Below are 26,098 nucleotides of genomic sequence, written 5' to 3' on the forward strand. Positions count from 1 at the left end.
TACTAATGGATTTTTGTGTGTAATGTATGTTTATGTGAAGATATAGAATCACAAAAGTGGACAGTAACAGCCGTGTATTTTGTCAGGGTTAAAGCCAGACTGTTAGCAGTTTCTGCTGAACTTGATTACACAGTGTGTGAGCCAGTAACTGTGCTGGGTTGTCTTTCTGACTGAACGCTAACCACAGGACTCCACCTAAACTCTGGATCAATTTAGCGGGCCTCAAAACATCAACTGCTCTGCAAAAAACTTACAATTCACAGTTGAGTGGAGAGAAAATAAATAGCAAAAGACATTCCTCTGGCAGACTGGGAAAATGACTGAGAAGATTCAAAACAAGTTTCAGAGTTGGATTCCAGCAACAGCACCACCCACCTACTCACACACACATATTTCATGAATATGCAGCCACTATGCATTGTTTTAAATGTTTTTACATAAGAATTACCAAATACTCTTGAGATTATGAGCTGGGAAGTACACAAAGTTCAGAAGTGATAGTCTGCATGACTGAATTTAATCATTTTTGCAGACAGCCATTAAACATGTTGACCCAACAATGTCATTAGGCACTACAATATATTGCAGTTTAAGCTTTGTGTGCTCATACAGTGTATCTATCTATACTTTCATTACATTTACTGACCTAAACATGAGGTTTGGGGGTTTTTGAGCCCCATTTTAGTGAGTTATTCCAAAATAAACCAAAAAAACGAGGAAGCCATTTAGATAAACTGAGAAATATTTACACAACAGTGGTACAATGGACTGGTTTCATTCTCTATGTTTTGTTTGGGCTGCCATTATTTTGAAACAAAAAATATGCTTTCTTTGAACTGCCCCAAGTTGTCTTCAGTTCAGTGTTTGGGTTAATCACAGCATATAAAGCTAAACCCTTGATTACAGTGCCACCACATGACCGCCTTGATCACAAATCTGGATTAGAAAAGAGGCAAACAAGGTTTATCGTACCATCGTGTCTCTATTGTATTTTATCTTGTGTTGAATAGTGCAAATGTGTACAAAAGAAGAGGCGGAAGTCCCCAATAATCCAGCAGTGTTTTAACTCCTCAGCTGAATCAACTTCAGTTAGTACAATACATCATTTTAACAGGTTTAACAGGGTTTTCCAGCTGTTGTTGGTATAAATTTGCACTTCTGAGTGACTTTAGTGATTTAAGTGTACAGAAAAGTCACCCTACCACCCAAAATAAGAATGAAAAAATAAAAGACTACATCGTTCTTAAAATAGTTGTTAAAAATTCAATTAGACAACAACTTAATCTAAATAAGAAATGTTTTGTTTTGCAGTAAAATATCTGTTTACACTGGTAAAGTATTCAATAACAGCAAACAGACCTATGTAATTAAATCTGCTCAGTGGAGAAATAAAATGGTAAGTTCACATCCATATGTGAAAATACTTAAAATGCATATGGTAAATAATTACACATGTTGGGCCTTTGCCTACTCTATAAATGTCATGTATTTCTAAATGCTTTTTTACTGATCCTGATACAAGTGATTTAATATGTTAAAATCTTTACTGAGCACTGAACTTACATAATATGCTGTGCTCACATTGCACATGTCAAATACATCAAGGTAGTAAATTCAGAATCATTCATTGATATCACCCGGTATTTTAAGTTGCTCCTTCTTGAACCCCACACTTAAAACTATCGTCCGTCTGTTTTGGAAAGGTACACATATACATAAACTGTGGCAAGACATTTGAAGATTTATCTTGGGTTATCTTGAATTTCCATTAACAATGATTTGAGCATTTTCTGGTTAATCTCATTTTTTTGCAAAGATTTACATTCATATATGTCAATTTGCTGAAATGGAGCTATATATTTAGACAAAAAAATCAGCTAAAAACAAAACTAAAAGCTGTTCAAAGTGTGAAAACGCATCAGATTTAATGTTTTCACCTAAGATACTTTAATTAAGTACCTAAATTGTTTAGGTATCTATTCTTTCCAGTTTTTCCCTCCTAAGTGCCAAATGACACTGGCTGTCTTAAACTAATTCTAAAATAGAGACGCAGTTCTGTCTGCTTATTAAAACTTTTTTTCACACTTTATTCTGAGGCCCACTAGAGGTCAGTTTATAACATCTACGGTACATGGAATAGAGAGAAAGAAGTGGGTTAAAATAAAGGACTGAAATTTAATTAAATATTTAACATTGTAGTCAATTAAAATATGCCTCGAGCAGCTCTTATACCATTCTTCCTAATGAGCTCCTACATGGTATCTGCCTACTTACCGCAAGAGTGCTCTCCCCCACGTTGGACGCTATGAGGCCATCAATAGTTCCATACTCCGCATCTCGTGATGTTAGCCTCTCCATTTGGTTGTTGTGGATGCGTCTGAACACCAGGATAGCGATAGCAGATAGGATGATGAGCACGATGATGGGCGCCACAATCACGATAGCCAGTGTGGTCACACTGTAGCTGGACAGCTCATCAGCTGCGGGGGGGGGGGAGACACAACATGAGACTTTTCCTCATAATATCATGTCATCGTTTTTTAGGAACACAGAACAAAGCTTGATTTTTAAGGATTAAATTTGGCTTGCATTTGTCAGAAGACTGAATGCTCAAGTAAACAACAGATGGGAGCGTCCACTGGAACTTAGCAATGATTCAAGAAGGGGTGATCCTAACTGTGAACGTTGGAGGGAAATTTTTCTTTGCTGTGGGTTTTCCTCTGACTGGACCACACACACTGACACAAATCACAGGTTTGCAGCTCTCTGCAGACCTTCTGTTGAAACTAGTTAAGTAAGGGTGGGGGTGCACACAGAGCACACATGCGCATAAGCATTCACTCCCTTACACACACACAAAGTGGATCTCATCAAGTCGGCAGAGGCGAGCCGGAGGAACTGACCACCATTCACACTTTCCAAACATTCCAGGGGAAAGACTGCTCAGCTCTGCCGGCAGCACAGACAATGATCCCCTTTTCTCAACTCGAATAATGAACCTTTTGTCCCAAATACACATTTTAGGAGCTCATTTGACTTGAACCAGACTCATAGACAGGGATGCATTTAGCTAGACTTAAAGGTCCAGTGTGTAGGATGCAGTGGCATCTAGCGGTGAGGTTGCAGAGCTGAAACTTCTCATCTCATGTACCAAGTGTGTGAGAGAACTACAGTGGCTGAAACAAAAATGCAAAAAACACAAAAAAAAAACATGGCAGACTCCATGAAAGAGGACCCTCTGCGTATGTCGATATAAATGGCTCATTTTAAGGTAATGAAAACAAGATTCTTATTTTCAGATGATTATTACCAAAAGACAACATGATTATGAAAATGCAATTCTTGATGATGCCCCTAAATCCTACACACTGGATCATTAAAATAGTATTCGTGCCCACAAGACAAGACAGTGGAGGTCTGCACAAACTACACCTAGTAAAGTCCATTTAAGATTTATTTCCACTTTGCAAATTTTATTTATCTGTGATGAAATATTTCTTATTCTTACTTCTACTAGTGTACATTTCAGTATAATGCACAGATTTTTTTATATTTCTAAACCTTTTACGTAGTAGTTTGTACATCATAATGTGGTTTGAGGCCAATTTTTCTATAGGGTAGCAGGGTTTCTATAACCCTTTAGCTATATTTTTACGGACTTCACATACACAGCATATTACACATATTATACATATATTTTTTAATTATATTAAAATGTTTTACTTCTATATCATTTTCATACTTCATATTTTTACTTTCTATAATAATCTATGCTTTACATCAGAGGGACTGTAACGAATCACAATGTCCCCAAATGCAAAGGCGTAGGATTCGTTTATGAAGAGACTGAATGTCCCTTGGCACCAAATTTTGAGCAACAAAAACTTAATATCCTGCATTGTGGATAATGTTTATGCACCAATTTGTGCCTTTTCTGCATAATTTTATGGAGTAAATACCTTTAAATTTGTCAAAATAAAAGCCCTAAGCTATCTTCATTTTTTTATGGTTGGTGACAAATGCACACAAAAAGAGAAAAATATGAAAGACTTCTATAGAGAGAAAAGTGAAGGTGAAGGAAACAAAAAGGCCAACAACAACAACAACAGCTCTGTGTATAGATGCCTGCCGCCCCTCTCATTCCCAGGTGGCTTCACCCTCTGGGCTCTTGTCAGCCAGCTCTGACAGCCTCTGAGAGGACAGAGGGAAGTGGACCGTGACTAAATAATATTCAAAACCTCCCTTTGGTTGCCCACTGTCTCCCCCCTTTTTCTGTTTCATAAGGTGCCAGGAGTGTGACCACAAAGAGGTGTTACTAAGGCCAACAGAAAACCATCTAGAGCAGCCGTGGCAGACAATTTCACAGCTTATGACGTAGTCCTCTCAGTGGAGAATGATGCGAGAGGAATAAATATCTTACTTTGTCTAAAACAGTAAGAACTACCCCACATGGTCATATCTATTCTGAATAAATGAAGCACTTTGTCTTGAACAGCTTTAGCAGTTTGGTTAGTACACAGTTCAGTGCTGAAATCAACAGATGGAGCTCTTGAGCATCTTTGATAGAAATGCATCAGAAACACAGCTTTCTGGGTCAATAGTACTGTACCTTTGACAGGAAGCTCCACAGTAATGTTCATGTTACACAGGTGCCCCTGGCAGCACTCCACAGTCTGGTCTCTGGAAGGTGGAGTCTTGCAGGTCATTGTGCTCTGCTCATAGATCTTAAAGCAGCCTTTCTGGTACACCTGGGAGCCAGCGCTGAAAGTCACAGATGAGAAACACTGGTGGCCCTGGCAGCGATTCTTGGTTTCACATGAGCTGCCCTCACACACACACCAGTGCTCCTCTTTGATCAGGGGCTTAACTTCCTTCTCTGCAAAAGATTCAAGAAAAGACATGGCTAGTAAATACAAAATCATTAAAGCTTCCATGTTATGCTCATTTTCAGGTTCATACTTGTGCTTTGGGTTTCTACAAGAGTCTTCAGAAACATGCTGACATGATTTAATATGTTAAAAATACTTTTTTTTGGAGAAAAGTTCAAGCAGCGCGCACATCCAAAAATGATAAAAAACTAGGTGCTGGACCAAGCAAAAACAGATGTGCAAGAACAAATAAAGTCTGCACACTAGTGCATGCTCCCATAAAAATGTATTTGATCACCTCCACACCTGTGACGTTTCGGGCATTAGCCCTTCCTCAGACATGACAAAGTACAGAGACACTCCCCATAGGTATATTTAAATATTTGCTCTGCTTTACCTTACACACTAACCAATAGAGGCAGCAGTGACGTTAAACCAGCAGCTCAGTGTTCTGCTTGGTAAAATGACTGGTTTTGTTAATGGAGTAGGGTAAAGCAGTGAAAATATTTGAAATGTTGTGTACAATTAAACTGACAGTTTTTTTCGGTTCAGCCTTTTTTAGGTGGCTAAGAACGGCCTAACTGAAGGAGGGTTTGCTCAGTGCTGTTTGATTTTATGTACATGATGTGAGCATTTTCTCCCTAGAGGTTATTGCAAATAAAAATTGTGGAAATCTGCCTTTTCACAATATTGGACCTTTAAAGGTATTCCTGCATCACTATAAACATGCAAATAGCTTTTTGTCATAAAATGAAATAGCGTTGAGTGACATAAGGTCTATGATGAATGGCAGCCAAGAGAAATGTGTACAATGTGTACAAAGTCACCTTTCCCTGGAGCTTGCACAGTGACGTTCATGTTACACAGATGGCCCTGGCAGCACTTGACAACATGGGCCGATGAGGGTGGCATTGCACAGGTGGCTCTGCCCTCCTCGTCGTCCCTCAGGCAGCCCTTCTGTTGGACGGCCACCCCATCAATCATCTTCAGAGAGGAGAAACAGTGCTGGCCTGCGCAACGATGGTCACGCTCACACACCCCGCCTTCGCACACACACTCCTGGTCTCGAAGGACCGGTCTGCCAGCAGACAGTTCTGTATCTGATAAGAGGAAATAGAGATATGGGCAAATCCATTAGAGCAATACCATTAGTAGCCCATTAAATTAAATGGCATTCACTTAGATCAGAACACATGAAAATGTATCTGTGCTGGCTGACTGAAGAGGCCAAGCGCAAAATGAGTTTAAAAGAAAATAAAAGACACTTTCTTCATAGATTTGAATATTTTTCACACAGTGTTATGATGCAAACACCTCACCTTTAAGTGGTGGCTGCAAGGAGACGTTCATGTTACACAAATCCCCATAGCAGCACTCTACCACCAGCTCAAGAGTTGGTGGACTACCACATCGCAAGTCCCCTTCGTCACTACCCACAATACAGCCCTTCTGAAGAACCGATGTCCCGTTTAGTGTAGAGAGGGAGGTGAAGCACTGCTGACCGAAACACCGGTCCCCATTGCTGCAAGATGCTACGTCACACAAACATTCAGAGCGTTTTGCACTGGCATCACCTAGAAAACAGTCAAAAGAAAAGGGTCAGAAAAATAGGGCTGTACCCAACTCAGAATTATGCCAGAGGAATCAAGTTTGAAAGTTTGAACAGGCTCCAAGGGACATTTAGTGTGACAGCAGCATTTACGTAATATAGAAATCAAGCTAACTGTGCTAATGAAAGGTTGTGAATGTGCCACAACATTTTTTGCTGAAACTAGATGTCACTTAAAAGCAAGAGACTGTATCACATTATGTTGCTGTGAGCTGCAACTTTAACACTTCTAAGTAAAAGGTCTCTTCTTTCTCTTCCTCTGTGCCGTTGCCTGCATGTCTGCATCTTTTTGTACCAAAGAGCAACGTGAAAGTCAAGAGCACTCACTCCGCAGCAAGATCTGGGGACCAAAACGAACCCAGAGGCACACTGCATAGAAAACAGTGACTGCTCGATTTGAAGCAATCTCAATCGGCTGAAGGGTCTACGACTGATCATTCGAATCTCCGACATTCAACAGCAGCTCTACAGAATACAGCACTGAAAACAGACAACACATGATCTTGCTTAGCCCTCTTGTGAGGATGCATGTGTATTTATCATATGTGCGGGGACATGTGTGGATTGCCACCCTAAAAAAGCTCCACTTTCCACTGCATTCCACCGCCACTGCAGTTGTTTAAAATAACACTGCGAGACAGCAGATGAGAGGGAGACAGACTGGGGAGGGGTGGTGAAAGGAGAAAAAAAATTGTGAATTTTTTGGTCTATGCATGTAAGAGACTAGAGGGGGACAGAGAAAAGACACAGAGGCTGAAAGAGAGCGTGTATGTTTAACCAGCAAAAAAGAGAATAGGGGGAACAGAGACACACCCTTCCTGCTACTGCAGGTACTTGGGACAAGCTGTGTTTTTGTGACTTGACACTTACCTTCCAAGCTGGAACAGGGAAGGACCAGGACGATCAAAACCAAAAGAAGCATGTCCCCAACTGTCATTGTAGACCTGGAGGGTAAAAAAAAGAAGAAAAACACAAACATGAAGGCTGCACTCCAATGAATTCATGTATTTTGCAGGCAAAGGAATCCGATTTTTATACTGATACGCTATAATATCTTTGACAATTTTGCATAACATCTTTCTGGGCACCATTCAGCGAGACAGACAGAAGACCCCAAGAGACATACAGATCACGACAGGATTTGCTGTCGACCTAAGAGTATTAGAGATAGCAATTTTACCGAGGGAGACCTTTTCTTGTTTTCAGAAAAAGAGTCAACACCAAGTTTAAAATGCTCAAGTAAAGTGGGTCTCATGCCTTCCTGTTGTCCTGGCAACAAGGCATTGAGTGGCAAGCAATGGGGAGACTGGTGCTCTCCTATTGGCTGCCTGTGTGCGTGCGAGTGTGCGTGAGCGGTGATGTCTGTGTGTGTGTGTTGGAGGGACAGCCTGCTTGGCAGTGAGGGGAGAGGAGCAGACAGACGAGAGAGGAGGAGGAGGAGAAAGAGGAGAGGAGCACAGCGGGGAGAACGAATGTGGGTGCCCAAATACTATCGTTTAGAGACCTGGAGACAGTCTAATCCTTCAATATTTAATGCGCCTGTAGAATCGTCCACATACGCCGTGCATGTTATGTTTGTTTGTTTTATCTAGTGACAGATTTTTTAAACAGACCATCAGTTTAACTCACACTGTAAACTCTGTAGGGAGAAAAAAAATACCCCTGTAGCTACCCATTTTATAAAGATGATATGTGAGTTTTGTGGAGACATCATCGCCTGCAGCGTGCCCCGTTTATGCCATACTAAGCACCAGGGCCGTTATCTTGGAAGCATGTGTGTGTGCGCCTGAGTGCATCTGTGCCACTGATAAATACCCAAGTCCCCCCCCCACCTCCATCCCCTCCAAGCCTTTGTGCCCGTCTCCCAGACATAAATGATTAAGCACGTAATGTTAGCATTAGCCCAACGGCGGCGTCTGTACGGGCCGCTCACACACAGACCACATGCTGCTCCTTTAATCAGAGCACAAAACAGAGGCTGCCACACAGAGATAATCAGGAGCTCTGTCTGCTCCCTTTGGACCAGGGGAAAGGGGAGCGGCGAATGGGGGCAGGGAACGGGCAGGAGGGCATGGAGAGGCGAGGGAGGTATAGCCAGGGGGCAACTGGGGGACAGTGGGTCAGAGAAGGGCAGAGAAGAGGGCCAATGCGGGAGAGACGTGTGGGGCTGCAGCAGTGAGGTAAAGGGAGGGAGAAGTGGGACAAGGAGGTGTCTGATGTCAGCGCCCAGGGGGACAGCGGGAAAGAAGGGCACCATGCTGGTGGGGGGGGACGGCCGGCTGGCTGCGGTGAAGCCAGGGGGGGCGGGAGGAAACAGGATAAAGAGATAAGCAGAGGAGTAAAGACAATAGTCTGGAGCCTTAGAAAAAAAGGCCATTCTGTCTGACTGCTTATTTTGATAATGGGCCTAATTCAAGAAACAATATATGAAATTTGCTCTTATTTTTAATCGTATCCACAATTTATCCATATTTTGTTAGTACCCATAGATTTTTGGGATTCACTGATGTTTTCTTATTTTTGCTCTTTTCTTAGGTGGGAGAAACTTTTATGAGTAGTCAAGAACAATCATACCAAGATAAGAGAAAAACATCCATTTTCACAGGTCAGAAATTGTCCAGCGCAAAGAAAAGTACGTTTTACATTTGAGGAACATTTTAAAAATGTATGACTATCATTAAATCAATGTTTTAGAGTAATTAAAATGGCTGTATTATTACATTTCAGGGCTAAAAAAATAAACTATACTTGGTCCATTAATTCAAATTACTATAATTTTACTGTGTGTGCCTCTGCTTACCAATGGTGAAATGTAATTAAGTACATTTACTTATGTACTGTACTTAAGAGAAATCTGAGGAACTTAAAATGACTTGAGTATTTAAATCTCATGCCTCTTTCCACTCCCAGTCAACTTCATAGTGACACATTTTACTTTTTACTCCACTGTTTTTACATAAATACTACACAAATTGAGATGTCAAAGAGCAAACCATATGAAAATATACAAGTGAAGCTAAAACAGTTGGTTGATTAATTAGAAAATTAACTGGCAACTCTTTTTATCATCGTGTAAGTCATTTTTCACGCAAAACAAAAAAATCACGGTTCCAGCCTCTCATATATACATGTATAAGGACTTGCTGCTCCCATTATTTTTTTCCAATCATTTTGATTTATCTAATTTATTTAAACCGTTTTGCCTGCATACTTTTACTTTTAATACTTCAATACATTTTGCCTGTAACCACATTTACTTAAAGTTAATTCATCACTATGTCAATTTCACTACTGCATAAGTTCTTCTTCTTAAAGCCTGTTTTGCTGGCATGTCTCCAATTTTGGTCTTGTGCCTATGTCTTTGCACACGGCACGAAACCTGCCCCAACATAGTATTTATGTGGCGTTATCTGTGCTAATAGATGCCTTATGATTTGCATCTGGAGTTGACTTCTCTTCTATTTTCTCACACCAGAAAATGAAGAGAAAATATTAGACATTTAAGAATGTTGCCGAATGAGGCCCATTGACTCATACCATGTAGAAAGTCAACAAAGAGCACAATACTCTGACTCACGTTGCTGACAGATCAATAACTCACCTCAATTAACTAAGTAGAGCATACCACGAGGCTCTGTTTAATGGCTTCAGTTAGTGTAGGTAAATGATTTGCTGCATTTTTTGTTTACATTTACTGCTGAAAGACCCTCGATGGGGCACTGAAATTATCTCCATCTCAATTCATCTCTCCCACGCAGACACTTTATCTTAAATAAGCTATTGTGAGCAGCAAGCCACACGCTGACGATCAGACAGCTAAGTGGCTCCTGTTATGTTTTATGTGTGCAAATATGTCAGTCTAGGCCTTTCAAAACCTGAGGGCTCTTAATGCACGTATTTGCACTTATGCATTTCTATCTACACAGTTTATTTTTGCATGAGCACAGCAAAGACATTCATCACACACACGACACGTAGCTGCTGGTAACATATCACGAAGCCAGCTAACAGCTTTGCTTGACGAATACACACCCAGGAGTAGTCCTCCTGATATTGGAAACCTCAGAATGGATTCTTGGAAAGGAGAGATGCAGGGCTAGCATCTGCAGAACCGATTGCGATCTGAGCAGACAACTTTATGGCACTGTGTATGTGTGTGTGTGTGTGTGTATTGCAGGTCTCTATCCTTGCATATTGAGTTCACTGGCAGTGTTCTGCACTGTGTGTTCATGGAGCTGACATCCTGCCAAGGGTGCGCTCTCATCCCCCCTCTTCTATCTGTCTCAACCCCCCTCTTTCCTTTTACTCCCTCTTTCTATATCCTCTGATGTGGTGTTGTAATAGGAAACCAGTATAAATACCACATGGTAATTATAACTTAGGGATATATATTCCCATGTTCTCTGCGTCGTACTGCAGTATAAGAGCAACATTTTATACAGTCTGTAGTATAAGAGCAACATTTGATACACTCTTAAAAAGGCAGCCATGTGTTATTTCCACATATAGGACTGCGAGTAGGATGTTTTTGTTGTAAAATATATGATGACGATTCTCTATTTTATTCCCTCCTTTAATCTGTGAAGAGTCGGGCAGTTTTTACTATAAATGGGGGCATTTTTGTGTCTTGAGCTCATGTCTTGCAGTGATGGAAAGCAAAATAAGTGCTGTACTTGACAATGTTTAATAGTTTACTTAGCTGTTTCCCCTTTAATGCTAGTTCAAAGTTCTACTCCACTACATTAGGGGTGTCACAATCCTCCAAATCCACAGTTCAAGTGGACTTTTGATTTTAATGTCATGATTCAATCACATTTTTGATTTAAACATTTTTTCCAGCACTAAAGGCTTTGCCATTGTTATGGCTCATTTATGCTTCTTTTATGTACAAAAACAGACAAGTCTGTTTCAAACGTAAACGTCACTGTCCTCATAATTCTGTGTGTCTTCTCTGAAAGCATAGAAACATCCACTTGATGCCACTAGAGGGAAGAGTCAACAGTTTCAGAAACAACAAATGAGGCGGCAGTGGAAGAGGTCATAGTGTGCCGTTTAAAGGGGGCAGCGTTAAAGACGGCGGTGGTCTGTGAGGCCATTAAACTTCTGGAGACATGTGAGATAACAGTGGGCTACACTGTGTCATCAAGCGCTGTTTTTTGAGCATTTGCTTTTGATGATACAAATAGAAATTTGTTTTCAAATTAATCTGCAATTCCGAATTGATATAGTGACACCCCAACACATTTCAGAGACAGATACTGTGTTTTTTACTTCCATGCATTTAGAGAGCTATACTGTCTACTTACTTTGCAGATTGAGACAAAGCTCTGCTCTATTAAGGATTTAACTAACAAAGCTGATCAAAAGTAGGTAGAAATAGCTCCATTTTAACCGAGCTGCAACTCTAAGGTTAGCTTAACAATAAGGCACATGCTGCACAAAAATATACAGCTTTCTCTTTCTTAAAAATAGCCAAGTTGGACATAATTCTTTTAATATTATTTTAGATTATTTTTCTCATATATTATCGGAATTTTTCTGTTATATACTAGTACTTATATTAGCCTTTATTCTTATTTCTTAATATGTTTATTGAATGTTCTGAACACCAATGTTCATGTCTTGTAAGTGATAATTAATCTTATTCTGTTTCTTCTGGTTCTGTAGTAATAATAATATGTGTGTATGAAAGGGGTCATTCTGCATAAGCAGTACATTTACATTTGATTTTAATTTTTTTTAAGGTAATATTACTGCTCCTTTACTTAAGAAAAAATCAGTATGTGAGACTTCTACTTAAAATTGGATTTACGCCTTTACTTCAATAAATAATCTAAATGCTTTTTCCAACCACAGGTATTCCGTGTGATGATATCAGTGACTCAGAGATGTGTAAACACTGACCTTGCACAGAAACCACATTGAGCTAAACACAAGGTATCCAAAGTGCGTACAACACAGGGAGAAATAGTTGAAATAAACTTGGCCCAGTGAAAAGTATGTTAGGGTTGCCTCCCGCTGCGTGCTGCTGGAGGGACTTGAAAGTGATCCTACATATCAAGGCTCCCGTTTTATGACGCCACGTTTCCTTCCCAGACTCTTTCCAGTGATCCCACTCCAGAGGGCCATCTTGATAAGCACTTCTCTAGGATGTTGAGCAGAGCTTAAAGTGATTAGATGGAGATGATTAAACATGCCACTCAAAGGCTTTGATTGGTACAACTGAATCCAAAATGAGATGCTTGTGGGCGGTTATGAGGATTTAAATACATTTGAGGAGATTCCCGCTTACAGGACTACATACTGGAGTGCCATTTAAACCTAATGTTTTATTAGCATTTCTAGGTGACATTTTAAAACTGGTTGTTGTAATTGCTTTCAACAACAAACAAATATTAGCTGGATGCTTTATCATTTTGGTCTGTTTTGTATTCGGGTCAAGGCGAAGGAGAGAATGACAAAACACTACTTTGTCTGATGAGCATGGTGTGTATCACTGAGGTTGAGGAGGGAGGAGGCTGGAAGCCCTGCAGGAGCTGCTGAGTCATCATGCTGGCAAAGAGGGAGACGAGAGGTGGAATCTGTGTCTGAGCTGGCAGGCTGGCACAGTTACCATGGCACAAATAGCCCCGGCACCGAGGAAACTGCAGCAAACTGCAGGGCGGCGAGGGAAGAAACAGGCAAGAGACTGGGGCAATGCAGAGCCTGCTGTTCGTGTCCCTGTCCCCCGTCCCCGACCCAGACCCCAGACAGCCAAAGTGCCAGCATGCCATCAGGGACACACAGATGGTTCACTCCTAGGTGGACGTGGGTGTAACACAGACCTGAGGGCGAAAGTCGTCCTCTTTGCAGCAGCAGCCCACATTCATATTCACACTACAGCTCAGCAAATCAACACATTCACCTCAGTCTAAAAGCATTCTCTGCCTACAGTCAAATACAACACTTTGGATGACTAAAACTAAGTTAAAAGAATACACAACCTAACTTTTCAGTAGGTGGTGAGGGAATACACACTTGATACAACTGTGCTTATGAACTGAGCAGAAATGGGAGTGCATGATAATGGCTGCACATCGGTATGGGCAGATATTGGCTTTAAAAAGAAATATTGGAATCGGCCAACGTGCTTATTTCTGCCGATATCAGACATAAAAACTTTTTTTTTTATAGACAAAGCATGAACAAAACATCAGCCCTATGTTGAAGTATTTTCCTTATTTTGCACAATGAATGAAACACCCTTAAAAGCATTGTATTTTAAGTCTCCATCTGCTGGTAGGCCATCACGATAAGAATATGCATAATATGATATTAATTCCACTACAGGAGAGAGGGTGTATGTAACAATATCAGTATCAGTTAACTGCCAAAATAATTGTTATATATTGGCATATCAGATGTTGGCAAAAAAATGTAATATTGTGCATTTCTAAGTAGAATATGAAATTACAACAAATGTAGTCTAAAAATAGAAGGGTGCACACTACCAATTTAAACAACAGGTGGACAACCCAAACAAAAGCGCACGAAAGTCAAAGGCTACCTCACAATATGTCACTTTGCATAAAGCATGATGGTAAACCAATTTGCCATTAAATTTGATGGGCCTTGTCTCCTTGTTGTGTAGTTGGCTTTTGGCTGAAGGCCCCTACACACTGTGTCGTGTTGGCAATCTTGCAGGTTCATTGCATGTCACGCTGTGCAAGATGGGTCCACTAAAATCTTGGTTACAAATCTTTATCAGGCTGTACAATATCAACTTAAGCACTACTTTGTTGCTTTGAAAATGCAGCAAAACAATAATCAAGGTCTGATCAGGACGTGCAGTATTAGGAGTGGTTGGTTTGTGGACTTGGCTCACAATAGAAGTCACATTGTGAGAATCTGGTGCTAAATTTCTAACTGTCAAGAGTTGTGCCACAGGCTGGATGTATCTCACAGTGTGATTCTAGGACCAATGCTCTACTGTCAACTTTTGTCAGGAACAGCCCAAAATCGTGCAGTGTGTAGGTGTCTTAAGACCAAGCACCCACCAGATAACAAGATGGCAGCTGAGTTTCTAGATTGTGTTATTTTAGCAGCAGGATCACCAAATATTACTATGGTTGTGCATTGGTAAGATTTTATTGATACCAATGCCATTATCTATTCAGCTCATCAGTCCATTTCTCAATCAATCCCCTTATTGATTTTCTGTGTTGAAAAGATGTATGCCTACAAAGGTTTTTAGGGTCAATATAATTGTTTTATTCATCATCTAGAATGGATGAAATGAGAGAATATTTGTACAGAATTCATTTTCATTTAGGTTTTCTTTGTCAAAATAAAAATCTGCAAAAATCTGAGTGGCACTAATGTTTTAGTACCCTAGGTAACAGATTTGCAGTCTGGTTGGGGAGCAGTGGCACTCATGCGTAAAACATCAAATACATAGCATTCCTGGAATTTAAGCCCATGTTACATAGCAAGAGGTTTCATCATATTGCCAGTGTTTCTTCCCTTATTGAAATGATCATTTTACAGAAATAACAAGCAACCCTTTTGTCATATTTCTTTAAGAACTGAAGACTTGCTCTAGACCATTTCTAGTCTTCTGACCAATCAAAGCCCTTGAACAATACGTCACGTTCACATGCTGGTGGCCGAGGCTACCATACACGGCGCCACCTGCTATTCAGCTTAAACATATGCATTCACGCGCCAATGGAACAGCCAATAACTTGGGGTTAAGTATCTGGCCCAAGTCAACATGTGGGCTGGAGCCAAGGATCAATCTGCTGATCTTCCAAGAGGTGGATGACCTGCTCTACCCCCTGAGCCACAGCTGACCACGACGTCATCTTGTTGCAAGTTTCCAGCAGTGTAGCCGCATACTCTGACGTCATCGTTTTGCATAACTGTCGGAAAAACATGTTTCCATCAACATAAGTTATCAGCAATCTCAGAGACAAACCATTCTAATGGGTTGGACAATTTGGAACCTGTTCTCAATTCCCATCCCAAAATATCACAATAGATTTTCTGCTTAATTATGTGAAATATTCTCTGAAAAAGTATCAACAAGCCAGCAGCTGGTTTGAGTGATGAAGACTCTAGCCATGAGATCATCACTTCACCATAGTTAATCCATTACAGTGTGCTTCTGGTCTAACTTGGCCTTTGTCTGCATGCAAGTAGAGCACAAAATACAAACAAACAGGTACTAGCTCATCAAAACTTTGCTCCAAGGAACCAAAATTGGCCCTAACTCCACAATCTTAAGTAATTAAAACTAGGGTCGTTAAACAATTAATTGCAGAATTTCAATAGTTCATCACAGTTAATCACATATTTTAATCACACATTTTCATTCACCTTATTTTGCATTTCAAAATAGTTTTGAAATCCATATTGACAAGGTAAAGCAAATCTTACCAGATTATGTTGATTAGGAATCAAATGTCAGCAAATAAAATGCATGGGACTCGCATAAAGTGGGCTTGTGTGTAAATTGGAGACTCATGGGTACCCACAAAACCCATTTTCATTCACATTACTTGAGATCAAGCATGGCATGGCTGACATGGATTCTTCAGTATCATCACTCTAGCTTGTCAGCAATTAACTCACTAAAAGTAATGTATGGACCTGTATGGACCTTAATAGCATTGTGATTGACGTGTTAACGCTGACAGCCCTGCTTGAAACATGAAATTGTACTAAAAGCAGTGCTCTGACCTTGCCTGGTGTACCTGTGAAACAAGTTGACCCGTTTTTGATACCCTGTGTCATAGACTGAGGCTGTGCGTGAATGGCTTAGAACTCTGTAAGTACAAAGCAAACCTCATTAACCTTTGAAAATACTCCTCGTTGGCCAAGGGCCTCATCAAATGCGGAGATAAAGGAGGGACTACTGCAGCCCCCTTGGAAGAACTTGAGGTATCTGCAGTGCCCCGTCAGGTCGAGCCAGGCTCCGTCTCTCAGAGCCCTACAGGTTCTCAGCAGCTGCCTCCTTTCACAGTGTGAGGAATGTAATCAAATGCAAATGCCCCGCTGCGTATGTTCAAATCTCGCTCACACATTCATTGTAGCGGGCAACAGCATAGCAGGTTTTTGTTCCTTGGATACAGTGTAACCCAGGGTGTGTGCGCACACAGTGTATTCGGCCTAGATCAAATGTTATCAGAGACAATAGTTGCCTTTTCTTCCTGCTGCGGTCCCACCCAACCTTCCACCCCTGCACCCACTCTGACAGGCCCCCGTCACAAAGCATTTTGATTATACTTCTGCCTCTAATCCATGACAAAGTTTGATTCGTTTAAATGAGGCACACCGGGGCAAAAGTTGTGAAAGAGACAAAGGACATGACAGATTCAATGAAAAAAAGGTCAAGTAGAGTTGAGTATCCAGACAATGCAGACAACAGTTGTTCAAGTTCTGCATTTAAACAAGACACCACGTCATCGGCAGCAAGAGCAAAAACTAAAGCAAACACACTTACATGTGTACAAATGACAATAGTTTTCGCATTTCTATAAGGTTTTACAATGGTTTCGTGTTGTGTGACGTGAACAAACCCTTAACAAGTCTTGTACGCAATGGTCACCATAGCAATTAGACATTCATTTTCACACAGCCATCAAAACATCTGAAACAGCCAATTCAAACACCATCTTTATGGCCCTCAGCTATGTTTGCCAACAGAGGAATGCACAAACACTCTCCCTCCAAACGACCATCTCACAAAGTTCACTGCCCTCGGGCAATAGTCTTCTCAAAAGGACACCTTGATTTGTATCACGGTACACCCTTTAAACACATTTGCCTTCTTGTGAAATAAGTAAATCAGGCCAACAGACCAAAGAGTTGTGCGCACAGCTCGTCAAAGCTCGAGGAATATTTAGTCTTGACTGATTCTGGGCCATGCCTGGCAGAGGCCGAGCTCCAGGAGTCAGGGGGCTAACACGATAGCACTCGCTGTGTGACCCACAAACAACCACCGAACTATTCACCACTGTGATGATAATCACTCAGCAAACAGCTTGCAACGAAACAATTAATGCGTATACAGCACTCTTCTCTGTCGGCCATTACATCCTGCTGCCAATGGAGCCTTTATGGCCGGGAGTTTCCTCACCTTTTGGAGAGGAAAGACTTTCAAGGAAAAAGACCAATAGTTTCTGAACTTTAATGATAAAGTCAGAAGTGGGAAATGAAGATGTAAAGAATTCTTGCATGTAGGGCTGGCTGATAAATCAATAGCCCTTTTTACACAAAGGTCCCTGATTGGACCACAATGAAGAGCCTTCATTATGCAGCCATATCTTTTTTATCAATCCCTCCAGGAGTTTGCCATCACAAGGTTCAGCCAATCCCCATGAATTCTTCGCAACCTTTTAACTTTGGCTCCATGTCGGATGTTAGCCTCTGCTGCGAGGCTTCTGGACAATCGAATAACATGATGAGAATGGTTGGGATCACGCTGTGCTGTGTTAGCTTGAGCTAGCTGGGCAGAGAGAGCAGAAGAGGAGCAGAAGAGGAGCAGAAGAGGAGCAGAAGAGGAGCGGCTGATGGTCTGCGATCTGCAGTTGCTACCTACACCATACCATTATCATAGATTGTTTCAAATCCTGTGGGAAACACTGAATGGTCATAACACTATGATCAGAATCCGTGACAGCATCACCTCTATTTTTGCAATTTCCACCTACGCAGCAATTTTATAACAAAAAAAAAACCCCACATCTAAACATCCTAACAAACATTGCAATTTTTAAGAAAAGCTGTGGTGAAATCAGACATTTCCTGCCATAGCAATCCCAAAAACAGCCCAATAAATCCTGGAGGGACTGTTTTATACAGAACCAAACAACCACGGCATAATGTCGCAACAGTGTGTGAACAGCATGCCAGCACTATGGAAGCAAAAGAGGCCAGACAGGCATGAGGGTTTTTTTTCTGTCGTTCTAATGAATAAGTCAATGCCATTTCTCATCAAAATGAAGATTGTCTAATGTAGTTCAACAAGGTACACTGTGTTTGTCTTTTTTTCCCCAAATGATGACAATCCATTTTTAAGTCAATTACAGAAATTTTATCATATTTAGCTTCATTACATTAGCATCTAAATGTCATAGTTGTTTGTTTTTTTTATACTGAACTGCCTAAGCGCATTTGTCATATTATAATATGTATCTGCAGATATCACTAAAATATACCTATCAAATGTTTATATTGAATTTAGCCGTACTGCGCAGCCCTGCTTGCTTATCAAAACCAATGATTGACTAAAACAAAATAAATGTCCCCATCTGTCTCAAGCATGGGGAAAGCACCGGACTAATTCAAGCAAGCCCCAACTGATGCGAAGCTGAAGTACTACCACCATTACACAACTACTTCAGTCTCCGACCCCATGACCCCAGAGATGAGACAGATTATTCTCAAATCGTAGACAAAGTGCCCACACCAAATAAGAGCCCATGCCTGGGACTGGGGAATGAGATCAGAGAGACGCAGCAACTGAAACAAAGCCATAACTTTTCCTGCTAACAGCTGAGCGATAAGACAAGAGCACTGAAGCGAGTGAAGGGCTCATAAAATGTGTATTGCAGACTGTCTCCAGTGCAGTCTGGGGTTAGTGTGGAGAGAGAAGAGGAGCCACGAGCACTGCAGATATATGTGTGTGTGCATCTGTGCAGACAGCAGTCTCATGTCTCCCCTCTCTCTGTCTCCACTGGTCCTCATCCACATTTGAACACAGAATGAGAGAAATCAATAAGTCTGTGTGGAGCCACCAGAAGATGAGGAGATCGAGCGCCCAAACAGCAAACAGGAACAAGACTAAAATCTGGCAAACACACAGGCGGTCTTTTATCTTATTCTCTTTTCCCCCCTCTAACTTCCCGTGTCATGCTGAGACTGCAGTGCCCGCGAGTCCCAGACAGCTCCTCTCATCGTGATATGTTTGGGCTACATAAGGCTGATGATTATTAAAAGGCTCAAGGATTTTTCGACTAAAAATAACACTGCAGACAGAGGGGCCCTTTCTAAAAAGCTGGACACAAGCACTGAGCAGAGGCAAATTCAACCCACATGCTGTGCTCCTCTGCAGCCTGCTGCCTCATCTGATGCCAGGTTTGTTGCTAGTCAAACTTTCTAGTAAGTCAGCATATACAGTACACACAGATGCACGTGCATACACACTCACAAAGGACACACACATGGCCGAAAGCTGAAGCAAGATAGCTGAAGGTTGCTGCTTTGAGCGAGACTGCAAGCCAAATCCTGCTCCCTTTTCTATCCTTTAGCCACCTGCATTCACACACACACACACACACACACACACACACATAAACATTCATATACTGTCAAACACACACACACACACACAGGAAGATATACTGTATCCCCTCCCTCCCCCCACTTGAGAGCCACCTACAGTGCAGAGCGATGAGCCTCAGACTCCTGCTCAGACTTGAAGCAGTCTATCTTGGTCTCATAACTGCAGTTCTGTTGTTAATGACAGACTCTGTAACCTGACTCCAAACACACACACACACACACACACACACACACACACACACACACACACACACACACACACACACACACACACACATGCATGCATATACACACAACCCCCCCCAGATACTGTCAGGTTTTGTAGGAGCTAGCACTTCCCTCCACTTGCATATTGTTCCAACCCAAACTGCCAGCTGCTTCTGACAGCCAAATTACTGTACACGGAGAAATGATTGCTATCAGATCCCCCCACCCCACATACTCGCCTCATGCTTTCTGAAATGCTCAGACCTCAGTGGGCAAATGACACTCTTTGTCCATCAGAAAGAACCACTACAGCAGCGCAGTGATGTCAAGGCCAAGATATCTGCAGCCAAAAAATTCTGGAGTCCCACTGTGTAAATGAAAGCCTGAATGAGGCCTGTGTAGGAGAGGCAAAACTTTCAGATTGCTATCAAAAGTCTTATCTTTAATAGGTTGTGTTCAAAGTAGTGCTGCAATTAATGATTACTCTCTACCTGAGCTAATCTAATATTTTTTGATTAGTCATTTAGTGTGGAAAAAAGATTTTAAAAAATGCCTATTTTCCAGAGTCCAAGTTGAAATCTTCAGACACGGTAGATTCATTTTTTCCTACCAAAGAGTCCAAAAGACACGAACAGAGCAAATGATCAACAATGAAAAAGCTAGAAACAACACAGTGCGTTTGACAATAACATTTTCTTGATGAATTACTTCAGAGATAAAACGATAAGTTGATCAATCGTCAGAGGACAGTTCTCAGCAATTCTGACAACTGATTAAGTCAAATCTCAAACAAAAACACCAAGCATTTTGTGCTGGAACTCATGTGTTTCCATAAACAGAAGATAAATAAGCAAACAAACAGTTACATAACTAAAAGACTTTGCTGCCAGGTAGCAGACGAGGTCACAGCAAAGAAGCATCAAGTCCTCGGCGAGTGTAGCCACTTTCAGGAGCAGCGGAAAGTTGAATAACTTTTCACTGAAAGATGAAACTGTTCCGTTTTCCTCATTTGTATATGATTTTTTTTTCATGGTAATTCATTTTATCTCAGCTTGCCCCTTTTCAAAAAAAAAAAGTCTGAACAACCCCGCCTTATGTGATTTTAAAAATTAACATCTTTCGGATTTTGACTGTTAGTCATAATTAAAAAGACGTCATGTGGAGCTCAGGGGAATTACGATCAGGAGAAGTTGTGATTTTTCACTTGTTTTCTGACATCCGAAGACTGATTGATTATTTGAGTCAGCACCGGTCCTTAGCAGCGTGTTGGAAGCAAGATAAACGTGTGTACCAACATAAATACTGTCGAGCATCATAAATCAGACACACATGAAGCCTATTTAAAACAAATACAAAAAACCCCAAAACACTCAGCATTTCAAGACTTCCCCCAAAACCAGACCTATTGTTGGGATTGTGTTGTTCGTCTCAGAGAGACAGATAATCTCCTGCTGGTTGAGGAGTAAGTTACCACAAATAGGCAGTTTGAAACAATGACACAGGCCCAAAGCCAAACGATAACATTGTTGAGAGGAAGGAGGGGACTCATCACAATGGCAGGCTGAGTGACCACAGTCAGGCTGGTGCCCGTTACCTCAGCTGAACAGAACAGGATCCCAAAGATCCCCTGCTGGAGCTGAACCATATCTCGGCCTCAGACTGCCTGCCGTCCTTTTATCAGACCACTATCAGCCAGACTCCGCGATGCGAGCCACTGAGAACAGCAGGCGCCCACACAGAGGCCCGACTTCAGTGACTGGTCAGCTATGGGGTTACATTCTCCAGATCATCCACCAAACACACAAACACGAACCCACTAACCATGACAAATAACCTCAAATGAACTGTGATTCCTCCAATGCAGTCATAGGAAAATCCACCAACAATTCATGTGTTACAGCAAGAATACTCAACTTGCTTTGCTTGGGGGGCCTGTTTTACAAAATGACAGCAGACCTGGGGCCAGTTGCAGCAGCCCCATACATCTTTCTAGGATTTAGGAACATTTCTAGAATTTTAACACATTTCCCGGATTAAGGGCGTTTTCAGGATTTTACACCATTCAAGGATTTTAGGACATTTCTGGGATTTTAGGACATTTGAGGCATAGTTTGGACCTCTTGTCGGGGGGTGGGCGGGTTCCAACACTAGCACTTTTTTGTTTTTGAAAAACAAAAAAACCCCCAAAACTCTATTTTGATGCAGTTTAATGCACTCTGGACCTCATGCACATTTAAAGTCCAAAACGACTGTGAATTGGAAAATGGTTGAGGGGCCACCCGTCACCCTATCAAAGGCCAGATTTGGCCCATGAGCCAAAAGTTGAGTATCACAGTGTTACAGCTTCAATTTGGGGTCATTAGAGTTCATTCTGAGTGGCTAATCCATATTGATCAAACAATATGCTATCTCAGATCCCAGACACTATCACTGCACGTTTGGCTGCCAGATTAGCACATACTAAAGAGTGGTCAACTGAACGGTTTGGGCATGTCCCCTTCGGTGCATCACACAGTTAAATGGAGCTCGGCTGGGACGTGTTCAATCCCATCACAGCAAATGCACCATCGAGTGCTCCCCAGACATTTGGGGCTCCTGGTGAAGAAAGACCTGATTAGTATGTGGGACTGTAATTTCGTGAGAGCGAGGATCTAAGCACAATGAGTTGATTCTGAGGAAGAACACTTCAGTGTGAGACATTCCCATTCACACATCTTTTAACGTGCACGATTATCCCTGAATGTTTCCAGCTAGTTAACACCTTAGTAATGAAGTTTGCACCCTGTCATCAGCAGGTCTACCGGCTTTACATTTTACTACCCTGCAATCCTATCACACACTATTTCCTGTCTGCTCTGATTGTTCCTAAAAGCATGGCAACAAATACTTGTGTAAGACCTCTAAGGGTTTTTTTTTTTAAAGTGTTTCTTTATTCCCAGTTAGTTCTGAATTAAACCACAGGGCATTATAAGACGTGCTGTATGTTTTGGCTCTTCTCCCCCCCCCCTTCCAGGACTGCGATTGTGATGTTAAAAGTGCTCAGCGTGTGATGATGAGACACACGATCAAGCAGGAACGACCCTCCCAAAAACTGTTTGCATGACAAAAACCTAACAGTCACAACTAGTTGCAATGTTGCCTGCTTGATTTGATTGTGAAATTTTAAGTCGCACCTATATACCCGAGACGTTTATTTTTTTTTGTTTTTGAGCTCATCACCATTTATCAACAACTAACCAAAAAAAAAAAAAAAAATCTCTCTGACGCCGGTAGAAAAAAAAACAACAATACGCTATGCTGCGTAAAGGCTTCATCCCCCCTGAACCAGACTCATATTAAATGCAGCTTATTTGTTCACAAAACTCCAGCTTAAGATGGTAAATAACATGTGTGCAATAACAAAACAGGCCAAGATTTTACGGAGAAAAGCTCAGGGGGGTTTCTTGTGAGTGAGCACGTCACGAAACCTTTTCCTGCAAATCAGCAAACTTCCCCACGTCCACAGAAATGTCCATATTATCACACGCACGGGACATTTTAGGTTAGTCGTGATCAAACTTACCTTTCGGGGTGTTTTTCAAAGTGCTTTATGAGGTTGTCGGTATCTGGCGCAGGTCGAGCTACTCTGCCATCTCCCGAGAATTCACCGACAATACCCGATTTGTTTTCCAAAGTCTGAAAAGCAGAGCCTACATGACGCCAACATGATCGTCCGTCGCTCGCTCGGTGGAAAAAAAAAGTGACAAATTCACGCGATATTCAGGAGAGAGCAAAAATGAATACACATTTTGTAACGCGGTACCCCTTCACACATGAGCACTGTCTGCAGCTTCACAACTCGCACTTGAATCCACGAAGGCGAAAAACCAACGATTGGAGGAGGAAGTTACCTTGCAATAACTCACTGTAATTAACCAGCGTCAAGCCAAATGCCAAACACAGGCTCTTCCGGTCAGACGCTTCAAAATAAAAGTAGCTTTTGGTCTTTGTTTTGTCATTCCCGGGGTCGAAAAAAAATCATATCATTTTAGAAACAAAATAATTGTAGAAAATGTTTAAGTAAAAGCTTTGCATTTTAGTTTTGCGAAAGCATGCTAGGCTAAGGGACTGTTCCTTATTAATGAAATGGGAGGGGGTGATGCATTTCAAATAATTCTTGAGCACTGTGACTTATGGTTTTTTATTTTGGCTCAGGGAAGGGACATTAACTTTTATATATATATTATATATATTTTTATATATATGGCTCATAATACTGACATAGCCTGCTTGCCACATTTAATGGTTTAACATTGCAGTATTGCTACAAAGCATCTGAATTCTTCCTCCGCCATATCAGTCAAATATCAAAAGTGAAAATAATTCATTTGTAACCAGCATTTTCATGTTGTATCTGAGCTCATTTTAACAATTTACATAGGCAACTATAAGAAATGACTGGATTAGGCTACAAGGGACCCGAGAGCAAAAAATTAGTCTGAGGGCTCAAAATTGTAGGCTACTTAGAGGGAGATTATTTGACTTTTACGTATTTTGATGAACTGTAGGCTTACCTGCATCTTGTTGCTGTTGCTGTGTGTAGTTTAAACTGAACAAAGGTTGAAGTAGGTTTAAAATATCCAATGAAATATCCCATTGTGCACCTAAAATGGTTCGAAGTGTTTTGTTGTTTTGGTTTTTTCATGTTGTATTTATTCTTATTCAGTGACACACAATGCTCTTATGCTGAAGCAAAAGGGCCCACTTCCTGTCACAGACTTGTTGTCTCTGGCTAACTTGACGTGCGCGACAATTAAAGGACCATTGCTATTTGGTTTGTTCTGCGCATGTTCCCGACTCAGCATTCAGGGAGTGAATGGTTCAAGCTTTTGGGCAAATTGTTCAGATAATAAAAAGGATAGATTGTTTTAAAACGAACATGGTCTGTACGTATCTCTTACAGACTTTGTCATTAGTTTATTGCAAGTCTGAGATATTACTTTCTTGGTTATAATATTCTTAGGTTTATAGATAGCCCGGTAATTAGTTTATTATCATAAACAAAACAAAGGCATATTTTCTGAGTGTGCAATGCATTTGATTTTTTCCAGCCAATCAACACTGTTAGCTCCGTACAGCTTCAGCATTACAATGCTTCAGCAGCAACAACAACAACAACAACAACAACAATAATAACAACAACAACAACAACAACAACACTGTGTATCCTATACAAGACAGCACAAACAGAAAGGAGCTGTCAAGGTAAGCTTCACTTCAATAATGCAGCCTACTTGAGGTATTTGTACTACTTTGTACCTAAGCACCCTACATTTATGACAGCTTCAGTTAACCTGTTAGTTTGGCTACTTTGCAGACATAGATCATTAACGCTAAATATATTTAATGATTTAATTATCAATAAAATATATGTATTCCAAAATTGTTAATTATGCATTTTTCTTTTGGTATAACTAGGCCATATTTAAAGCTTGCCTGCTAATACTTCTCGGGCTAGATATATATTTTTTTACTTATGTAAAAAAAGGAATGCATTAATTGTACTTGTAGGCTACTTTTACACTGTGGTATTACAACAAAGTTCTTAATATGTCTTCTGCCACAGGGGACATTACGCAGAATTAGGCTAATATTTGTTCATTATGTGTTGCTTTCCTTTTTATCATTGAAACTGAAATATTAATGACAGTTTCACTGGTAGGCTAATTGTTTACCCACTGGCACAATACTGCAATTATTTTGAAGACTAGCCTTTTAACCAGAGCTATCTTTGAGAGGACTCGGGGACTGTATTTTATTTATCAGAGTAGGGTTTGACTGGAGTGTGACTGGCAGGCTGGTCTAGCGTTTTGGGGCATAATGGTTCAGAAGTCCATCCTCCATTTAGAGGCTACGACCCCTCCCCCTATCATAAATAAAGAACAGTCCCTTACAATTTTAACGGTCACCGGTCGGCTTATCAAACAATATTTCTCGTAATTATAATTTAAGCAAACGTATAATCACTAACTAAATTATTAGTTAGTGAAGTTAATAATTAGTTATTAAGTTGTATATACTCCTCACATCTCGGAGCTCCAGCTGCACT

The 26,098-nt window shown here is 40.9% G+C and overlaps 1 protein-coding gene across 1 annotated transcript in view; it reads right to left on the reverse strand.

The window, feature by feature from the left end:
* The window catches only part of LOC121949010 (activin receptor type-1-like), a 32,543-nt gene extending 8,631 nt beyond the window's left edge, over positions 1-23,912 (reverse strand). Inside the window, exons 1-6 of the mRNA XM_042494594.2 lie at positions 23,573-23,912; positions 7,348-7,421; positions 6,188-6,442; positions 5,696-5,968; positions 4,610-4,876; positions 2,275-2,480 (exon numbers count right to left, since the gene is read on the reverse strand). Coding sequence (XP_042350528.1) covers positions 2,275-2,480; positions 4,610-4,876; positions 5,696-5,968; positions 6,188-6,442; positions 7,348-7,414 — 1,068 coding nt within the window. The 5' untranslated portion in view covers positions 7,415-7,421; positions 23,573-23,912. The remainder of the gene's footprint in view (positions 1-2,274; positions 2,481-4,609; positions 4,877-5,695; positions 5,969-6,187; positions 6,443-7,347; positions 7,422-23,572) is intronic.
* Positions 23,913-26,098: the final 2,186 nt, after the last annotated feature.

This window comes from Plectropomus leopardus, chromosome 10 (genome assembly GCF_026936395.1).
Source record: "Plectropomus leopardus strain MGB_pleo_1.0 chromosome 10, ASM2693639v1, whole genome shotgun sequence".
Classification (NCBI taxonomy): Eukaryota; Metazoa; Chordata; class Actinopteri; order Perciformes; family Serranidae; genus Plectropomus; species Plectropomus leopardus.